At 42.6% G+C, this 19,008-nt stretch overlaps 1 protein-coding gene across 3 annotated transcripts in view; it reads left to right on the forward strand.

Annotated features, from left to right (window-relative positions):
- The first annotated feature begins 435 nt into the window (after positions 1 to 435).
- The window catches only part of LOC147623157 (inositol hexakisphosphate and diphosphoinositol-pentakisphosphate kinase VIP2-like), a 252,107-nt gene continuing 233,534 nt past the window's right edge, over positions 436 to 19,008 (forward strand). For 2 of the 3 annotated variants that reach the window (XM_086821224.1, XM_086821226.1), the window contains exons 1-2: positions 436 to 1,189; positions 8,256 to 8,315. In XM_086821224.1, the coding sequence (XP_086677350.1) occupies positions 1,094 to 1,189; positions 8,256 to 8,315 (156 nt within the window). In that variant the 5' untranslated portion in view covers positions 436 to 1,093. The remainder of the gene's footprint in view (positions 1,190 to 8,255; positions 8,316 to 19,008) is intronic. The other variant, XM_086821227.1, reaches the window with a different exon arrangement.

The following is a 19,008-nucleotide window of genomic DNA, read 5'->3' on the forward strand; positions in this document are numbered from 1 at the left end:
CAAACTCCTGGGGACGAAAGAAGGGCCCTTGGCCATGCACAGTTATGGGTGGTGGACATTGATTGATAAAAGGCAAACCTCTTCTCATCTCTTTGGGTCCTACACTTGAAACACAAGCAAAAGGAAGTGTTTAGAATCTTCAAACCTTCACACTAAAGCCAAAGAGATAGATTGTGTGGCTTTAAGCATTGTTCCTTTACTTGTGTGAGAGAGATGTGAAATGTGTCTTGAGAGAGAGAGAGGGAGAGAGAGAGAGAGAGATATGGAGAGATGCTTTGGTGTGCTTGACACATGCTTGTGTGTGTGGGTGTGTACTGAAATTAAAGAAAACCAACCAACGATTTTCGTAACCTTTACTTTAAGGAATGAATTGAATTTTCAAAGTCTAGTTATTCTTATTTATAAAGGTATGCCGACTAATAATTAGTTAGTCTACTATTTTTTTATTGCCGCTATAAAACTTGAAGGTCGACTCATTTGTTTCGGAGTGTGTTACATAGCCACATTCGCCACTAAAATGGTTGGGAGCCAGATGTGGCGAGAGTTTTGCCTGCTGCCACTTCTCTTTTTTCTCATGGCCCACGCCGTACCGTTTTCCTCCTTTTTTCACACGAATGAGTCACTCTGAATCACGAGCTTTCAAAGCTCCTCCTGAGTAGAAAGTAGGTACCTTTTGCCTCTAATCTGCAACTGCATATTCCGCCATAGCCACATATTCTCGAGCTTCGCGCCCGCGATTCTGTTACAGTCAAAGAAGAAGAAGAAGCTAAGACAGAAAAAAGGAAGGAATATTCAGCGGCAGCTTTTCCACATCTTAACTCAGAAACCGACAAAGCTCCGCTGCAAAAGCAACGTTGTGTGGTCAAGATTCTGCCATGGTTTTTGTCATGGTTGTGTCTGCCTTTTGAGCTTCTGGCAGTTGCATTTTCCAGCGATTGAGGCCGAATGTGCATGCTTTCTTCTCCAAATTGAAGAAAGCCTCTGCCTGCGCTCTTCTATTGAGAATCAAGGCTCTTCAGGGAGTGCATCTGTCTGCGCTCTTCTGCTGAGACTCGGTTCTGAAGAGAAAGCTCTCAAAGGAGTGCAGAAAGCAATGGGATTGGAAAACAGTGACCTTCCTGCCTGCCAAGCCGATTTGAACAACCAGTTTCCGAAGATACTGGTTGGAGTTTGCGTGCTGGAGAAGAAAGTAAGCTCTCCTTTTTCTTGAAAACCTCTCTTCCTTCTTATTCACAGGCACTTCTTGGCCCAGCCTTTGGTATGCACAAGTAGAATCAGCCGTAAAGCACTCGCAGTGACAATCATGCAAAGCAGAGAAAAAAAATTAAGTACATTGTCTTCTTGTTTAAGGAGTTAATACACCGCTAGAAGGCGGCATCAGTATTGTCTTAGAGGAAGGCGTTCAAATTAAACTTTGCCACATATATGTTTCATGTCCGAACTAAACTGTGCTGAATATATGTTTCATGTACGACAGAACTGTTTTGCAGGGAGATCAAACCTTGAAAAATTGAACTCTTATTTGTAAAATGGTTTAAGGTTTTGTTATTGCAAAATATTTTCAAGTTTTTATTTCCTTTTGTAAGGTTTTATTGGCTCTCTTTCCCCTCCTCCATCCAGGCTGCTGAAATGTTTGAGACTAGTAGTTTGCTTTGGAGCCTATTCAGCAAGGGTCGTTGCACAGTAGCCTATTTTCTGCCTTCTGTTGTCTGGAATTCTGTTTTGTATGCAATCTAGTCAATTTTGCCTTTGTCACGCACAATCTCATTTCTTTCTAGACAATATAAAGAAATCATGCTCTCACAGGAACTTGCATTTCAATGTTTTATATTTCAGTGAAGGTAGCTGGATTATCTGATCAGAATGATGGATATAATGACCACATATTCTTGTCAAGAGCTTTGTGATGATATATAGGATGTGTAAGTCATTTGCATTAGATAGGATTATATTCAAGTTTAAAATGTCGGGACATTTGTAAGTGACTTAAGGACATTTATTAGGTGTTACTTTTATTATTCAGCCATGAAGAGGTATGTGCATAATGTTTGACATGAGTGTGACGAGGATGAGACGATTAAGGTGGATCAAAGTATATGGGAACCATGGTTAGCACATGACTAGAGAAGATTTAACATAACACTTAATCAACTAATCAAGAGCATGATCATGACATTGAAGTGGGAGAACAAGTTGTAGATTTCCATTAGATCAAACCTCTTATATAGGCTGAGTACAAAGTCATTAGAAGGTGATTAGGAGTTAAAAAATCTCCACGATTCTCTCCCTATAACTTCTCCTAGAATCTCGCCATTGATATAGTAGTATAAGTCAACAATGTAGGCTCATTGAATGCATAGGAATAATCCTTCATGCTCTTATGGTAGGTGCCTTCTTCTGGTAGATTCTAGTGCTTTTTACAAGAGAAAAGCCAAGGTTTTATGTGCCCCAAAGAACCTTAGAACATAGGCATGGATATTGGGTGTATTTCCTACAAACCCTCCCTCAAGCAATATTCATGACAATGCTACATCCTCCCTAGCTATGATGACACTTATAGAGCTCATTAGACTTACTAGTTATGTTTAAAATGCGGTTTCCGTAGGTCTTACTTTCTATAAGGACAATGCTAGATAGTCATGTGAGAAATCCTAATGATGCTTACAAAGCTTCAGGGTTAGGTAGTTATGTTTAGAAAGGTGAGGTTTTAACATGATGGAGGCTATAACCTTGGGCTACTCAAAAAGCCGACTCTGATTCATCAAAGTTAGCCTCCGGCGAGGCTTTTTCATTGACTTCTTCTTCTTTCTTTGAAATTTCACCTGCAAGGTAGGCCTTTTGAGCCTTTTTCAAAAAAAAAAAACAATTCTTCTCAATATGATTATCTTTACCATAGAATCCACAAGACTTCTTTGCCTTTGAGTCGGTGAAGCTCTTCTTGTTGATGAAGTTCTTGTTGGTGGAGAACTTTTTCTTGGTGTAGTTGGTTCCTTTATAGATCCCATTTTTCTCTTACTTCTTCTTATACTCCTCAAGGAGTGTAGCTTCAATGTCATCTAAAGAAGGTTTTGGAAGATTTGTTAGAGTAGAGACCAAGTGTCCATATCTTCATTAGGCATACTTTTTAATAAAATGGCAACTGCAGCTTCATCATCTATTGGTGCTCTAGTAGGTGCTAGTTGAGACATTAAACTTTTCATGTGATTAAGATGAGTTGGAAGTGAGTCGGAAGCTTTCATTTCAAGTTTGAAGAACTGAATTTTAAGGCCAGTTTTGAATGCTTTCCTTTTGTCCCAAATAGCTTTTCCATAATGTGAAGAATGTAATTATCACTTAGGCCTAAAGCAATGATGGCAAAAGCCTCCCTTGTCTCGGTTTTTCCTCTTTCTGATTTGTAATGGTTCATAATCCCTTCTTTGTGAGGATGCATTTTAGTCTTACTTGCCATGTGTGAAAGCCTATCACATTAAACCTTTCAATGTGCATTGAAGTAGCCATGATGATGAATAGCAAGGTCTTACTTGGGAGACTCTCCCAAACAGTGTCTAATGCTCTTACAAGGAACCAAATATAAATGCAATGAGCTTAATTTCCTTCACCATACAATTGCATGTGGGTACATAGGAATTCAGCAAAATTCATGGCTTTAGCATAATTGATAAATCCACAAACTTAGAATCAAAATCTTCATCAATGCTATCTTGCAATAAATCCATGCATGTCTTTGGTATATGTCAACATATGGTATATGAATGCCATTTACATGAATGAAAAGCTCTATGTCCACTATTTAATGCTGCGATGGATTAGTTTACTAATGTTGTAAGATGGTTTCTTAGTTTTTTTGAACATGGTCATTCTCATTTTAATTGGTTGATGATATGTGACGATCCACTTCTATGTCCCTTCAACATCATGATCTTGAAAGATACATTTTGGCCGAGGAGCGACTTGTATGACATATCACCATTTTGCATCATTTTGATCGGGTTGAAACACAACTCAATAAAATCAACAAGAGAAGCTAGCAAGGACTTGTAATTTAGACCTTTAGTTGACATAGATGGTTAAGAAACTAACATTTACCAATGTTGTGGATATGGTAAGCATTGTGTTCAAGGCACTTCCTCCAAGCTTTTAAAGTTTGCGTACAACTTTAATGGTTTGGGAAAACACTCCCTCTTTTGAAGAGCTCTCGGGTATCTTACTTCAAGAGGAGATGACCCAAGGGTTCAAGGGGGAGTGAAGAGGCATATAATGTGGGATTGAACTTCCAAAGAGGGAAAGGAGGATGGTCGTGAAAGAGGCAATTACAGATTTCTTTCTAACCATTCTATGCAAAGCCAAGGTGAGAATTTTTCGTTTGGACAACGACAAGAACAACAAAGGTTCAATTAAATTTCAGGCTATCTAACAATAATGTAATGCAAAGCAAAGGCCTGTATTATTATTGTGGGAAAGATGGGCACATAGAGAGGGATTGCTGCATCAAGCAACAAGCACAAGAAGGTAGTGGACGAAGAGGACGAAGCTTCTCCAACCGTGGAAGGCAAACATCAAATTTTGTTGGCCAAAGAGAGCAAAAGGATGAGCTTCTTCTCATGGCAACCAAAACCTCAATCCATGATGGGATGGGGTGAGTGGTTTCTTGATTTTGGGGCATCCTCTCATACGAGTCTATGACATATCATAAAGATTGGTTTTCAAAGTTTGTAGAAGAAGGTACATGTGATTCTTAGTGATGATAGTACTCAAGGGATTGAAGGGTATGGAGACATATCAACTCAACTTTCAACCTGTGTGAAATGTCACATCAAAGATGCTTTACTAATCCTCAACTTGGCAAGAAGCTTTATGTGGGTTGTATTATTGCAGATCAAGACATAAGATTGGGTTTTATAAAGATAGGTGCCTCATCAAAGACATGAAGAAGAACTATCTTTGACAGTCCAATGATGACCATATCTTTCTTATGAAGTAGCTAAAGATTACCATAAGTCTTTCATGCCATAATTGACTTGTGTCATCTTTTGAGGCCATGAAAGCATGCTAGTCCAAAACAGTGTCTAGCTTATAAAGCTTTACTCCATTCCTCATGCCATAAGCAGTGTCAAATTCAAGTGTTTGTGATCCATGCATGATGGAAAAGCAATGAAGATCTCCATTTTCTAAACATGAAGCATGTAGCGTCACATGCATGGAAGCTGAGAGTGTCTTCTTTCAGCCCTAAGTAACTGAATAGGAACCTAGATGCAAATCACCAACAAAGAGAGCCTATTATTTCCTTGATGAGGCAGATAAGTTGGATGGTGGTAATTTTCAGTCATGGAAATTGCAGGTTACTTCTATTCTCAGGGAGTATGGTTTGATGGAGTTTCTCTCGAACAAGAATCGGTGCTTGCCGGACCTTGCTTTTGCGGAGGATGTGTGTCGGTGGGGGAAGACTGACGGACAGATCTATGGCTTTCTCCTCTTGAATTGTCAGGATTCGGTTCTTTGACACTTCATCTATGCTCCTGATGATGCTTCTACTTTCTATGTGTGGCAGTTGCTTTGTGACCTGTATGGTGATGCCAGTGATCGGCAGATGCTTTCTGCTTCTAGGTGCTATGCAGCCAGTGATCTTATGGATACTTCTTTTGGAGATGTTCCTGTAGCAAAGGATAGTGGGCCAGTTTTGCTTATTGCGTCTCAAGAGTTTGTTTCTCCTGTTGCCTTGCCTTCAGTTTCTGTGCATACTTCTCCTTGCCAGGATGATATCTCTGGTAATGTTTTTGAGGAAGATAGTGGGCTGTCTTTGCTCACAGCTTCTAAGGGGGATTTTTCTCCTATTGCTTCGTCTCTGATTCTTTCTTCGTCTACCAGTGACCAAGATGTGTTGGTGGTCCCTTTGCCTTCTATGGGGAGGAGCCTGCTTCTACGCTGTTCGATGCTATTGAGGAGGCTACTACTTGAAAGAATGGCTGTAAAATAGAAAAACAACAAATAGATCTTGCAAAGAAGCACATGTGCAAAAGAATTGAAGTAGAAAACTTGTTATCTGCTGAAGTAGAGCACGAGGACTGCTCGTAGGTGCTATTGAGGAGGCTACTACTTGAAAGAATGGCTGTAAAACAGAAAAACAGCAAATAGATCTTGCAAAGAAGTACATGTGCAAAAGAATTGAAGTAGAAAACTTGTTATCTGCTGAAGTAGAGCACGAGGACTGCCCGTAGGTGCATACAGCCAACAGCAATAGCTGAATAATGATGTGCTAATGATGCAAACCCAAGCCACCTATTTATAGGTTGGACAAGAGTTGGTCGGCCAGCATAAAAACAGTGGGCTGGTCGACTATGCAAAAAATACTAGAATAATGTCTAAAAAATAGGCAAAAATAGCAGAAAAATATCTAAAATAAAATGAATGCATGGCCTCATAAATCTGGCCAGATACAGCATGAAATATGCACATATATGCCCAATCTGGAGATGATATTGCCAACACTACTACTTTAGTTACCACTACTGTGAATGTTCCTACCTCCCTTACTCTGTGTGAGGATTTTGGATTGTGGTCAGGTGTGCCGTGACCGTGCATGGGGCACAGTGGTACTTCTAGGGATTGAAGGATTGGGATCTGGACTTGGTTGGGCCTGTGGAGTCCCGACATCAGTTTTTAGAGGGGGCAGTTGAGATCTTACATCTGGCGATGCCGACCTTCGAGGAGGGTGCTATTATACAGCATTTGGCTACTCTTGGTACAGAGTTGGAGCAGATGGACTCTATTTCTTTTGAGGGTATTATCTTCTTGGAGCTATAGGCTTCTAGGGATTCCTGTGACACTATGTTTATATTTGGGTTTAGCACCGATATTTGGAGCAGCACGACGCAACCTACATGGTTGTTCTCTTCTAGAAGAACAGTGTACCTGGCAGCTTGTACTGTTACTTTTGTAGCTGAGTTGCTGTGGAGATTGCTTGTGGAGCTTTCTTGGTACCTGTTGTTGCTGCTTTCTTTTGTCTTTGATAGAGGACGACTTCTTCGGCTTCTTGGAGTCATGTTCAGCATCTAGTGCTGAGAGGGGGTGTTAGCACATTCATCCCCAGTTTCTACCCATTTCTGGTGTCCTTTTGGTCCCATTTGTATGGCCCTTGATTGTGGGCTGGCCACCCTTGTTTTACATATTTTTATGGGATTTTTCCCAGCCCTTTTGGTATTTTACTAGTCGGTCAGCATATTCAGCTCCAGTCGGCCAGCCCTCCTCACCTATAAATAGGTGGGGCTGGCCTCTCATTATTCATTCAGTCTTGTACATATTTTGCTCCCTCACTTATGAGACTTGTAGTGTCTCTTGCTTGGGACTGTTTTGCTTCAGTATATTCAGCATAGTTTTCTCCATCTCTCTATCTCTCTCTTGCACTCTCTGTTCAGCACATTCTAGTGCCACTTTGCTTCCGCTCTGTGAACTCTTTCAGTTTGATGGCTATTTGATGGCTAGGAGTATATGCTTAATGCATGTTGGAATGTGCATGCAGCCCTCCATACTAGGTACATGTTGAAGCTCTGCTGGGCCTGTTCCTACATGTTGGCATGCTGTCTCGTTTGCTGCTTACTGCCCAGTTAGCTTAGTTGCTAGCTCCATGGTTTCTTACTGCTGTTTTGTCAGTACTCAAATGCCAGTAGTGTTAAAAATCAATCCTCCACCCTCTGCACAAGGCTAGGCCCCCATTCTGAGGAGAAGCATGTACCCCTTCTACTATTGCCAAGAAGGCCTGCCATCTTTTCATGCAGGGTAATCATCGAATGTTAAGCACTTCAACATGGCGATGCTCTTCAAGCGAGTGTAAAAAGCTTACCTGCCATGTTTCTGAATCATGTTGGCTAGGTATTTCTAAGATAGTGTCGCTTTTAGTAGTGTTGTTTGTTTTAGTTTACTTCTACCTCCCAATGTCAAGATACTCTTGTAGCTGTTGGCTTAACAATAGGTAGGTACCATTGTATGCTTAGCAGTTTATCCAGGCTCATTGTTCATCGCTTGTCATTCACAACTGTTTGTTTCTTAAGTACCTTTTCAGGACTTGCTTGTTAGATATCTCTACTTTTCTTTTTTCCTTTAGATCCCAAGTTTGGAAATAAACATATTTTATATAGATCAGCAACACTAGGTTCTTATGTTGGAGTTTCTGTATGAATATGCTTTTGCAATATTGTCTTGTAGAAAAGCATTTTTGAGTGAGATAGTATCAGTTAACATGTGCATTTGGATATGCGCAGGCGTGCTCTCCCCCAATGACTCAGATTCTTGATAGGTTACGAGCATTTGGTGAATTTGAGGTGAGATTTTTGTTAAGCTTATTAACAAGTGTAATTTTTAATGTTTATGCTCTTTGCTTTTTATTGAAGCCTTGGTCAAAAAGTGGATGCTTGTGTGTTGACCTTTGGGCCCCCCAATTAATCTAGAATGCTTTCAATGCTTCAAGTTTTGAAATTCGGGGTCAAATGGCAATGCCAAATTGTAGCTGAAGTTGTCTAAAGGGCCTCACATGTGTATTGGTCAAAGGTTGAAAGTCCAAAGGTTCTTTGGGTGATGAGTTGCAAAAGGATAGAAGAAGACTCTAGAAGAGTCAAAAAGGTTGAGATTAAGTTGATGTGGACAGTGGAACAATATAGTGGCCGCATAGGTGGCACGCTAGGAATCACTACTTTATGAGGTACATGAAAGCTCGCTAGAGCTGGCATCCGTGCTGTCTCTTGGAGGACCCCTTGGGTCATGATACCAGTGTGCTGTGGGTCTGGAGGGTGCTCACTCCATGGGGACTTCTAGCTCTGTGCTGGTGCATGTGTCCCAGAAAATCCGTACAGGTTGAGTGTTAGCTGGGGCTCTCTGTTGGGAGCCAAAGGAGTCAGTGATAGATGTCTGTGTGAAGTATCTCGTCTCTCGGGCTGCTGCCTTAATAGTCTTATCTCTGTGGTGCCTCAACTCCAGAAGGTATAGTCCCAAGCATCTCTGATCTCTGTAATGCATCACCCGTGACACAAGGGCCCGAACCCCTCCCTAAAGAGACAGTGGTAGCATCAGTGTATCTCATAGTAAACTGGGCATCTCAGTATGTAATGCTCCTTGAACTCAATCTCCCGAGTACTAATACCCGTCTGTCTCGTGGGATGACCTCTGCTTTCCCTGTCTCGACTCGAAGGCAGTGTGATGACATCCAAAGGTGACCATTGGCAATCCTCATGGTGTAGGATATGTGTTTGTGGAGATAATTGGGCCTCTCAATGAAACTATCCCCATTGACGAGAGAGAGAGAGAGAGAGAGAGAGAGAGAGAGAGAGAGAGAGAGAGAGAGAGAGAGAGAGAGAGAGAGAGAGATTTTATTAACGTCTTTCGAAAGACCGAACTCGGCTTATGAGACAAATCAGTGTACCTGTGTGGGGTATCCTCTGTCATCCCAACAAAATGAAAAGCTGAATCTGGGTGTGCAATAAGTACAATGAGTGGGGGAGGTGATGGAGCGGGGGAGGTGATGGAGCTCTACTACTAGGAGAATGCAAATCTATATGCATGGAGTACTGAACTAAAAAAGCTGAATCTGGGTGTGCAATAAGTACAATGAGTGGGGGAGGTGATGGAGCTCTACTACTAGGAGAATGCAAAGCTATATGCATGGAGTATACAATCATGATATGCAACCTAGCTACCTCCATCCTGTACCATACTGGGGGTATAGAATGGTATACATCAATGAAGGGTATACATCAATGAAGGGGGTGTCCACAGCTCCCTGAAGAACATGCCTGGGTCTGCTCTGAAGCGAGCCAGTCGCTCCGCACCCTCTCTGTGAAACTGAGCTCTGATCTCTGTCATCTCTCTCTGGTATAGGCGTGGTGTCCGAAAGCCAGGTGTCCTCTGTCTCCTGTAGGCTCGAAGTGTCTCTGCTCTCTGGAGAGTAATTCCGTGCTGTGTAGGGGCTGGGAGTGGGGTGGATCTCTGAAAAAATGTAGTAATCTATGTCTGTCGTCCCCCCTCTGGAGCTGTCTGAGCCTGTAATGATGTCTCTCTATGACGCTGTATGTCTAGAATGAATCTCCCTAGTATGCGGTGGTCTGCTGCCTCAAAGATCTGGCGTAGGAAATGTGGCTCTCTGAATAAAATGGGATATCTCTCTCTGATGGCCGCATATGCTTTGCATCTGCATACATAATGCAGCATTGGCTATGCTAGAGAGACAGTGCCACTAGGCGCATTTTCAAGAACCCCGGACGAAAGGGTGGCTATTTGACACATTAGTCACACCGGTACTGATGTATGGAGCAGCGGTATGGGCGCCAGGACTTGCTACCCATTGGTGGACACAGATAGAGAGACCATAGGCCCTCATGATGGCACGCATGATATGCAACAAACCGTCAGTACCTCATGACATTATCCGAGCAGAGTTTGTTGTGCTTCCTATGATGGTAGAGGACATATTCTAGACTATATGCCTTCTAGACAGATTCAGAGAGATGCCACAGAACAGATTGTCATACAGAGCTTTTGAGGCATCTAGATAGCTGGCTGAGGCAGGAGACAGAGGATCATGGTATGCACAGGTCACACATTGGTTCTCACAGCATGGCCTAGACCACAGCTGACCCTTGGTTACATGCTCTTTGTACGGTGGGCATGCCTCATGTGGCCTTTTAGTGTGTGCAATCTGACGGCCTCTATGTACATGTTTGTATACCTGGTCATGTAACCTTTGCTTTGTATTACATTTGGTTACATGCTCTTTGTACGGTGGGCATGCCTCATGTGGCCTTTTAGTGTGTGCGGTCTTACGGCCTCTATGTACATGTTTGTATAGCTGGTCATGTGACCTTTGCTTTGTATTACATTTTCGTAATCTAATCAATCAACCATTACGAAAAAGAGAGAGAAAGAAAGATATATTAAGCGTCTACTAAAGACCCAATGGGCCTATGAGACCAAAGTGATACAATGATGTCCATGACATATCTCATCATGGAATGGAAAATAAAACAGAAAGGAAACATAAATATAGCTATCTCATTGGGGTGATACAAAACTATCCATGGAAACTCGTCATGGAATACTAAGAACATAAAAGCATGGGAGCAACATTAGCTCTAAGTAGATGGTATACCACTCTCCAAAATGTCAAGCATCGGGTTGACGAGTATGACCGAAAGGTCTCCCTCAGCTATGCCACGTGGAAAGGTAGCTCGATGGTGGCGGAGCATGTCTTGGATTTGGAGCTGATGAGGTGATTGTGGCTGCTCCATACATCAATGTAGGTGTGACTAATGTGTCAAATAGCCACCCCTTCGTCCGAGGCTCCTGAAAATGCGCGTGGTGGCACTGTCTCTCTAGCATAGCCAATGCTGCATATCCCCGTGTCAATCTAGCTCTGGCTGCTGAACCCATGGTGAAGCGTGTGGCTGCTGCAGAGTTATCACGGTCAAGCTCAGTGCATGTAACATTGGTATCAGAGCATCAGGTTGGTAACCCAACTCGGCTACCTAAAGAAGTGAGAGCATCCGGTGGATGGTTAAACTGGGGTTGGGAAAAAAACACATAGGTCTCCACCATGTCGGGAGATACATCACATCAAGAAGAAAACCAACAAGAAGAGATGGAGGCACAAAGCTTGCAAACTCAAGCCAGAGTGAGGAAGAGAAAGCTCTATTGTTGCTTTGTGGATTTCCGCAAGGCATTTGACGAAGTACCACGAGAGAGGCTTTTTCAGCGCCTGCAGTCTCTTGGCCATATGACATGGGGCATCTATGCATTATATGAGCAGGTTTTTGGGCGAGTCAGATGTCCAGGAGGTATGTCCGAGACTATTGCTAGCACCATTGGTGTGAAGCAAGGATGCCCACTTTCCCCCACGCTATTTGGGTTATACATTGATGAGGTGGCTGACTTCATTACACGGGAAGGCGGAGATGGAGTTGATTTAGCAGGTACCTCAGTACATATTGTGCTTTATGCTGATGATATTGTATTAGTGTCTGAGTCTCCAGGTGGTCTACAGCAGCATCTACATGCACTCGATGATTTCTGCACACAGAGGGGTCTTACTGTGAACCTTGGGAAAACCAAGGTTATGGTCTTTCACACATCGAGACAGGGTAGGAGTCAGCTGACATTCACTCTCGCAGGACGCCAGGTGGAGGTGGTGACATCATACGTGTACCTAGGGTCCACAAGATCCACTATGTCGGTATCCCCCACCTCTTGGGTCCGGAAGAAACCGGTGATGGTTGGTTGCCGAGGGAGGCGGCGGGGTGGCTGGGGCCTGTGTTTGAAGAAGGTGTCCCTGTGTTTGTGGAGCTCAAGCAGGAAGAGGCTCAGGCAACGCTGGTCCTGGAAGTCTGATCCTGGAGAGTGGACCGAATCCCTCACGAAATACACAGTGAAACCTCCCGCGGATCTCATAGTATACTGGGCAGCAGCATATGTAATGCTCCTCCGTCTCAACCTTTGTGTGGCATGGTCGGCAGATCCTCTCCTCTCTGGGTGTCCAGCAGTGTAGCTGCATCATCACGTTAAATCTAGTAAGCATTGCAGCTACTCATTGCCATCAAGTAGGCAGACACTTCTCTGAGCAATAGGCAAAAGCTGTGTGTCTTGGGGCAGTAGCAGCAAAACAACACCAAAACCAAGTTTATATTATGAAGAACTGAAAGGTATTTTGTAAGCAAGCTGCATTGAGATAAACATGAGCTTGAGTAGCGAGTAATAGCTGCAGCTACTCATATCTACCATATTGGCAGCTCCCATAAGTTGGCCACTGCTACAGAAGCTAGTGAAGATTGTGGCCGGATAACTTGAGCATCTCGATGAAGAAGACCCTTTAGTGCGGAGGTGTGCATCTTTATTCCAGGCTGCCCAACAAGTGAGCTGAGCTTTTCTCCACAGATCTTGATCCACATTAGAATAGGCAGTTGCTTTGCAGGTGGCAAGCATGTGTAACAACTCAGCGGCGTGTTATTAGCAGTGGACGATCTTCCTTGGGGCCCCAATCTTTAGCATCCTTTCTAGTAGCAGCAATTCTCGATGGCTGGTCTCAGTAGGCAGTGGGCACACAATCACAGCGTGTGTAGCTCAATAGTTAGTGAAGCGTCTTTGTCTCTATCAGACAAGTAGCGCCATCGTAATTGGCAGAAAGAAAGGTGTATTTTTTGTGTGGCTATTGTTTAAAAACCCTCAAGGTTCCCTAAGGGTTGTTTTGTTGGTGTAAAGAGCCCAAATAAAATTAGAGCTGTGCTCACATGGTGATTATTCCAATCATTATCTTAGAAGATTTTTACATACACATTACCATCATGGCTGCATTTTCAAATGGTTGTATGAACATCGAATTTGCAAAAGGATTTTGGGCCTCACCAACATGGAAGTTGTAAGGTCCCACAATAATGACAACATTTTCATCTTTTTTAGCCTAGTTTTTACTAAACTTGGATGCCATCAATGTTTCTTATTAAAACTTTGGTTCGAAAAATCATTTGCACTTTAAAAAAAAATTGATCATCATGAATCCACTAAGATTCTCATCTTCAAGATCTTACCAACTCTTGAGCTTCTTCCAGTTTGCTTCTCTCCATCGGGTTAGGGTACTTTGCCAACTTCTTTGTGAGAAGAGGCACATAAGAGGCACATGTTGTACGTAATCATAAATTTGAACAACCATGTTTAGTAGCAATTTTTCATTGGCAAGAAGAGACAGTTTTTTATGGGTGCTCTAATTGAGCATTTGGTGCTCAAAATGTATGTTTCTTTACACATTCCTCCTACATGTGTAAGTAGAGCCTAGTGGCATCTAGGCTAATAAATTTTATTTGGTGAATATACCAACCTTAAAGTTAGAATGTGTTCAAGACACTTGCAATAAGGGGGAATGCTATGGGCCTCCTTGTTCTTGAGGTTGTGATGGTGTAGGTGCTCAAGATTCCTGGGAGAACATGACTAGACCACTTCTCCACAAGCTTTGTGCCATGTGCATAGACATGTACACGCTAATCTTAGGATTAATCCTAGAGTGCAACCAGTTAAAGAAGGATTAAGAATCATATAGAACCAAGATTTTGGAGCATGGATGTGCAAGTTATGGCATGTTACATGCACATGTTAATCGGGTGCCACGTAGACATGATTATTCCTTACAGCCACTATAAGGGCAAAGTTAAGAGGTCGTATATGGGCAGTTTGGAGCCAATTTGGTGGCCCTATAGGTGCCCGGAGGTGCCCAACACATGCACCAATGGTTGGGACATATTATGGGCACAATATGAACACATTTTATGACATTTTTGATGACTTTTTATGGCCTGAAAAGTGACAACCGACCTGATTACGACTTGCTATCACTTTAATATATAAAGGCAGGTCATGGATCATTCATAATCATTCAAAGACAGAGATTGCAGAGCCAAGACCAAGGACATGCGGTCTAACAGTTTGGATCATCCAAGTACACCTCCAAATCAGCGTTTTCCATTAATGCATAGTGGAGCACAGTAAGCATAAGTTCATTCATAGCATTCATAGTCTAGATCTACATTGGATCTATGACAATCATTGTAATTACTCATTCATTCAGTAATATACAGTAGGAGTAGGTTAGGTAAAGAGTCTCTTTCTTCTCCTTTTGACTACTGCTCTATGTCATGAGCATGTGATTAGCGTTAATCTTTATTGCTTTGGGTTAATCATCTAGTCTTTATTGCTTTGCGTTAATCATCATTAAGCATGCTTCTGCATAGTAGTCATGTTACATTGGTATCAGAGCATGTTCGGGTTGTTCCTAGGAAAAGTTTTTCATCAATGTTAGGGTTTGCGTGTAAATCATAAAATTAGGGTTTGCAAGCAAAATCAGGGTTTGCGTTTTTGAATCAAATCAGTCTTTTTGCATCAGTTTTTTGCTCATTGTCAGCATAGTATAGTACTAGAAAGTCTAGATTTCAATCTAGCATGGTTCTAGGGTGTCTAGGATGCATGGAGAAACCTAGGTTTAGGGTTTTGGGGTTGATTATAGCAAAAACAACAGCAAGCGTTTCTTCATGGCAACCATAGAGGATATTTTCGCTTTGATGAAAAGGCAAAGTGAAGCTAGTTGGGCAATGTTTGAATTCCAATCCCAAGAAAGGGAAAAGCTTTACCAACACGCATGTGAAGACCAAGATTGCCAAAGGAAACATCGTGAAGAAGAAGCAAGGCAAAGAAGGGAACAACGTAAAGAAGAATCAAGGCAAAGAAGAAAAGACGACGAAAGACGTAAAGAAGAGTATTGGAAAGAAATAAAGAAGCTTTTCGCCATGATGAAAGCAGGTGTGGCAAAGACCAAGGAAAAGGACAAGAGTACCACAGTAGAAGACCAAGGACAAAGGGATACCAAAGAGGCATTAGCAACCGTGTCGGATCCGCTGGTCGAGGTCAACCAAGAGGTACAATTGTTCGAGCATGCAGAGCCACAAACAATTCCAGATTCCATGTGAGGTCCCGAGATCATCATAGCCATCAAGGAGGTGACAATTTGCGAGGTTCCCACAATTATCTCTGAATCCATTGACGAAGAGGAGAAGATAAGTACTTTAGTTTCTGAGGTGTTCATGGAGTATACCATGCCAATAGAGCTTCTAAAGGCAAAAGGGCAACTTTCATTCCCTACAGTCCCCGAGGAGATAGTGGTGGAGACACCATATGGGAGATCCAGTCCGTAGTCGAATCAACAGCATGGAGCAAAGGCGTATCATGTGCACCCCAGCTCCAAGTTTAGTAGGAGGGAATGTCACGTGCACACGTTAATCCGGTGCCACGTAGACATGATTATTCCTTACAGCCGCCATAAGGGCAAAGTTAGAGGTTGTATATGTGCAATTTGGAGCCAATTTGGTGGCCCTATAGGTGCTTGGAGGTGCCCAGCACATGCACCAATGGTTGGGACATATTATGGGCACAATATGAACACATTTTATGACATTTTTGATGACTTTTTATGGCCTAAAAAGTGAAAACTGACCTGATTATGACTTGCTATCACTTTATTATATAAAGGCAGGTCATGGATCATTCATAATCATTCAAAGACAGAGATTGCAGAGCCAAGACTAAGGACATGTAGTCTAACAGTTTGGATCAGCCAAGTACATTTCCAAATCAGCGTTTTCCATTAACACACAGTGGCGAACAGTAAGCATAAGTTCATTCATAGCATTCATAGTTTAGATCTACATTGGATATATGACAATCATTGTAATTACTCATTCATTCAGTAATATATAGTAGGAGTAGGTTAGGTAAAGAGTCTCTCTCTTCTCCTTCTGTCTACTTCTCTATGTCATGGGCATGTGATTAGCGTTAGTCTTTAGTGCTTTGCATTAATCATCATTAAGCACGTTTCCGCATAGTAGCCATGTTACATGGTAAGTGATGGACTGGAGTGGACATGATGACTCGTCGGCTGCGTGGAAATGCAAGAAGAGGCTGTGTCGGCTGCATTAAAGCAAGTCGGGTACTTCATTTATGAGACTGGTGTCTAGGCGGCTGGTCGACCAGCAGTCGGCCAGTTCTCTAGTATTTCCAATGGCCTATAAAAGGTACTCTAGCTCATCATTTTATTCATTCTCTCCCTCTTGGGTGTGGGTCTAGACATAGAACTAGTGTTAGGGTATTCTACCTTTTCCAGAAGACAGCCCATGGCTGCAAGGATTCATGTACCTTTTTGTACTAAATGATATACTGAATTTCCAGCTCTCTCTCTCTCTCTCTCTCTCTCTCTCTCTCTCTCTCTCTCTCGTTTGCGTTTGTGCATTAGCATGTTCTAGATGGTGTTTAGGGCTGAAAGAAGACTCCTAGAACTTCCGCGTGTGACATTGGTATCAGAGCATCAGGCTCAGGAAGGCTAAACATGGATTCAGTCCCGTATGAAGGTGTACAGGTCCAAGGTATAGGAAAGTGCACAAGTACGAGGCCCAAGGCAAGGAACACAAGATAGGGAAGAACTCCAAGGAGGGTGGTTGGTGGTGTTCCACAAGACCCAAGGGGAATGGCAGTCTTGTGAGTCGGATGCCACTTGGGGTATACCAGGAAAGGCTTTCAGGCAACGGTTCCAAGGGAGGATGATCCTCCAAGGGGTGGAGTGAGAGTGCCAAACTCATTTCTTAGGAATGAAGACCAAGACAGTGTTTAGAGACAGGGCATGAACGGAATGGGGATTGGATGGAACAGATGCATAGATCTTCTTTAGAGTTAGAGTGGATTTGGAGATTGGGAAGGGTATTCAGTGAAAAAGGTTGCCAGAGTAGGAAGGATGACAAGGGGACTCCGGGAATAGAATGGGATGATGACAATCATCCAAGAAAGACAGATTGGAATCCCGTCATCAAGTATAGCAAAGGGGGATGCCATGTGCATTGTGCACACATGTAGATGCTAATCTCAGGACAAATCCTAGAGTGCAACCAGATAAAGAAGGATTAAGAACCAGATAGAACCAAGATTTTGGAGCATGGATGTGCAAGTTATGGCAAGTGATGGACTGGAGTGGACATGATGACTTGTCGGCTGCGTTGAAATGCAAGAAGAGGCTATGTCAGTTGCATTAAAGCAGGTCGGGTACTTCATTTATGAGACTGGTGTCCAGGCGGCTGGCTGACTAGCGGTCGGCCAGTTCTCTAGTCTTTCCAATGGCCTATAAAAGGCACCCTAGCTCATCGTTTTATTCATTCACTCCCTCTTGTGTGTGGGTCTAGACATAGGACTAGTGTTAGGGTATTCTACCTTTTCCAGAAGGCAGCCCATGGCTGCAAGGATTCATGTACCTTTTTGTACTATATGATTTACTGAATTTCCAGCTAGCTCTCTCTCTCTCTCTCTCTCTCTCTCTCTCTCTCTCTCTCTCTCTCTCTCTCTTCTGTTTGCGTTTCTGCATCAGCATGTTCTAGATGGTGTTTAGGGCTGAAAGAAGACTCCCTGAGCTTCCGCGTGTGACGCTTTGGTGGCCATTATGTTTGTAGGACAATCCTTGTAACCTTTTTCAATTTATCATTAAGGGGGATGTTGAAATTTGGGGTCAAATGGTAATGCCAAATTTTAGTTGAGAAGGTCAAAAAGTGCTTCCCACGAAAGTCCAAAGGTTTTAAAGGGTAGAAGAAGACTCTTTTTGTCAAAATATTGTGACTGAGATTAAGTTGATGTGGAGACTCCAGGTGGCATGCTAGGAATCACTACTTTGTGTGGTACACGAAAGCTCACTAGAATCATAAAATGAATGTACTTGGTGACGTATGAGGTGTGAGATTCACAATGCAAATTGTTTTGCTGCATTGTGTTCAGTTCTTGATTATTAGCTTATAAACTTTTTTAATTATTTTTATGGATTTTATGTCACTACCATGATATTTTCTGTTATTTTTCATTTGTGTTACATGATGGTTTTGTATATGGGATCCTTGGATTTGTTCTCATGAGTTATGTGATGGTTTTGTACCATGGGACTCATGGATTGTGTTGGGTTATTTTATGGTTTTATTTTTGGGACCCAACCTTTGGATTTGTTTTGGGTTATATTATGGTTTCATTCCTGGAAGCCAAGGAACATCTTTTTGGGCTATATGATGGTATTTGAACGTGGGGACCAAGGCTAAATACAATGGGAAAAGGAGATTGTTCGGTGCAATGTGTATGTGTGCATGTGCATATTTGGATACGCATGTGCACCTGGTTTAAGATTGTTCGGTGTGATGTGTATTTGGATACGGGTGTGCACCTGGTTTAACGAATGCCATACCTGCTTTGGTATGTGTAAATGTGCCCGAGACAAGCACGATAGTCCAGCTTAGTGGCTGATTCTTGAGGTTGGGGAGACTAGACTCGGCCTCATCAACATCTATTCTCCCAACGGAGTAGCGGATCCCACCACCTTTTGGATTTAGGTGGGCGAGGGTCTACCCTTGTAGATGCTTGGCATCTGCAACAAGGCCAAAGGTGTACGAGGAGCTTCAGAGGGCTCTAGTAGGG

Source organism: Cibotium barometz, chromosome 27, assembly GCF_041138505.1.
Source record: "Cibotium barometz isolate CiBa-2024 chromosome 27, ASM4113850v1, whole genome shotgun sequence".
Classification (NCBI taxonomy): Eukaryota; Viridiplantae; Streptophyta; class Polypodiopsida; order Cyatheales; family Cibotiaceae; genus Cibotium; species Cibotium barometz.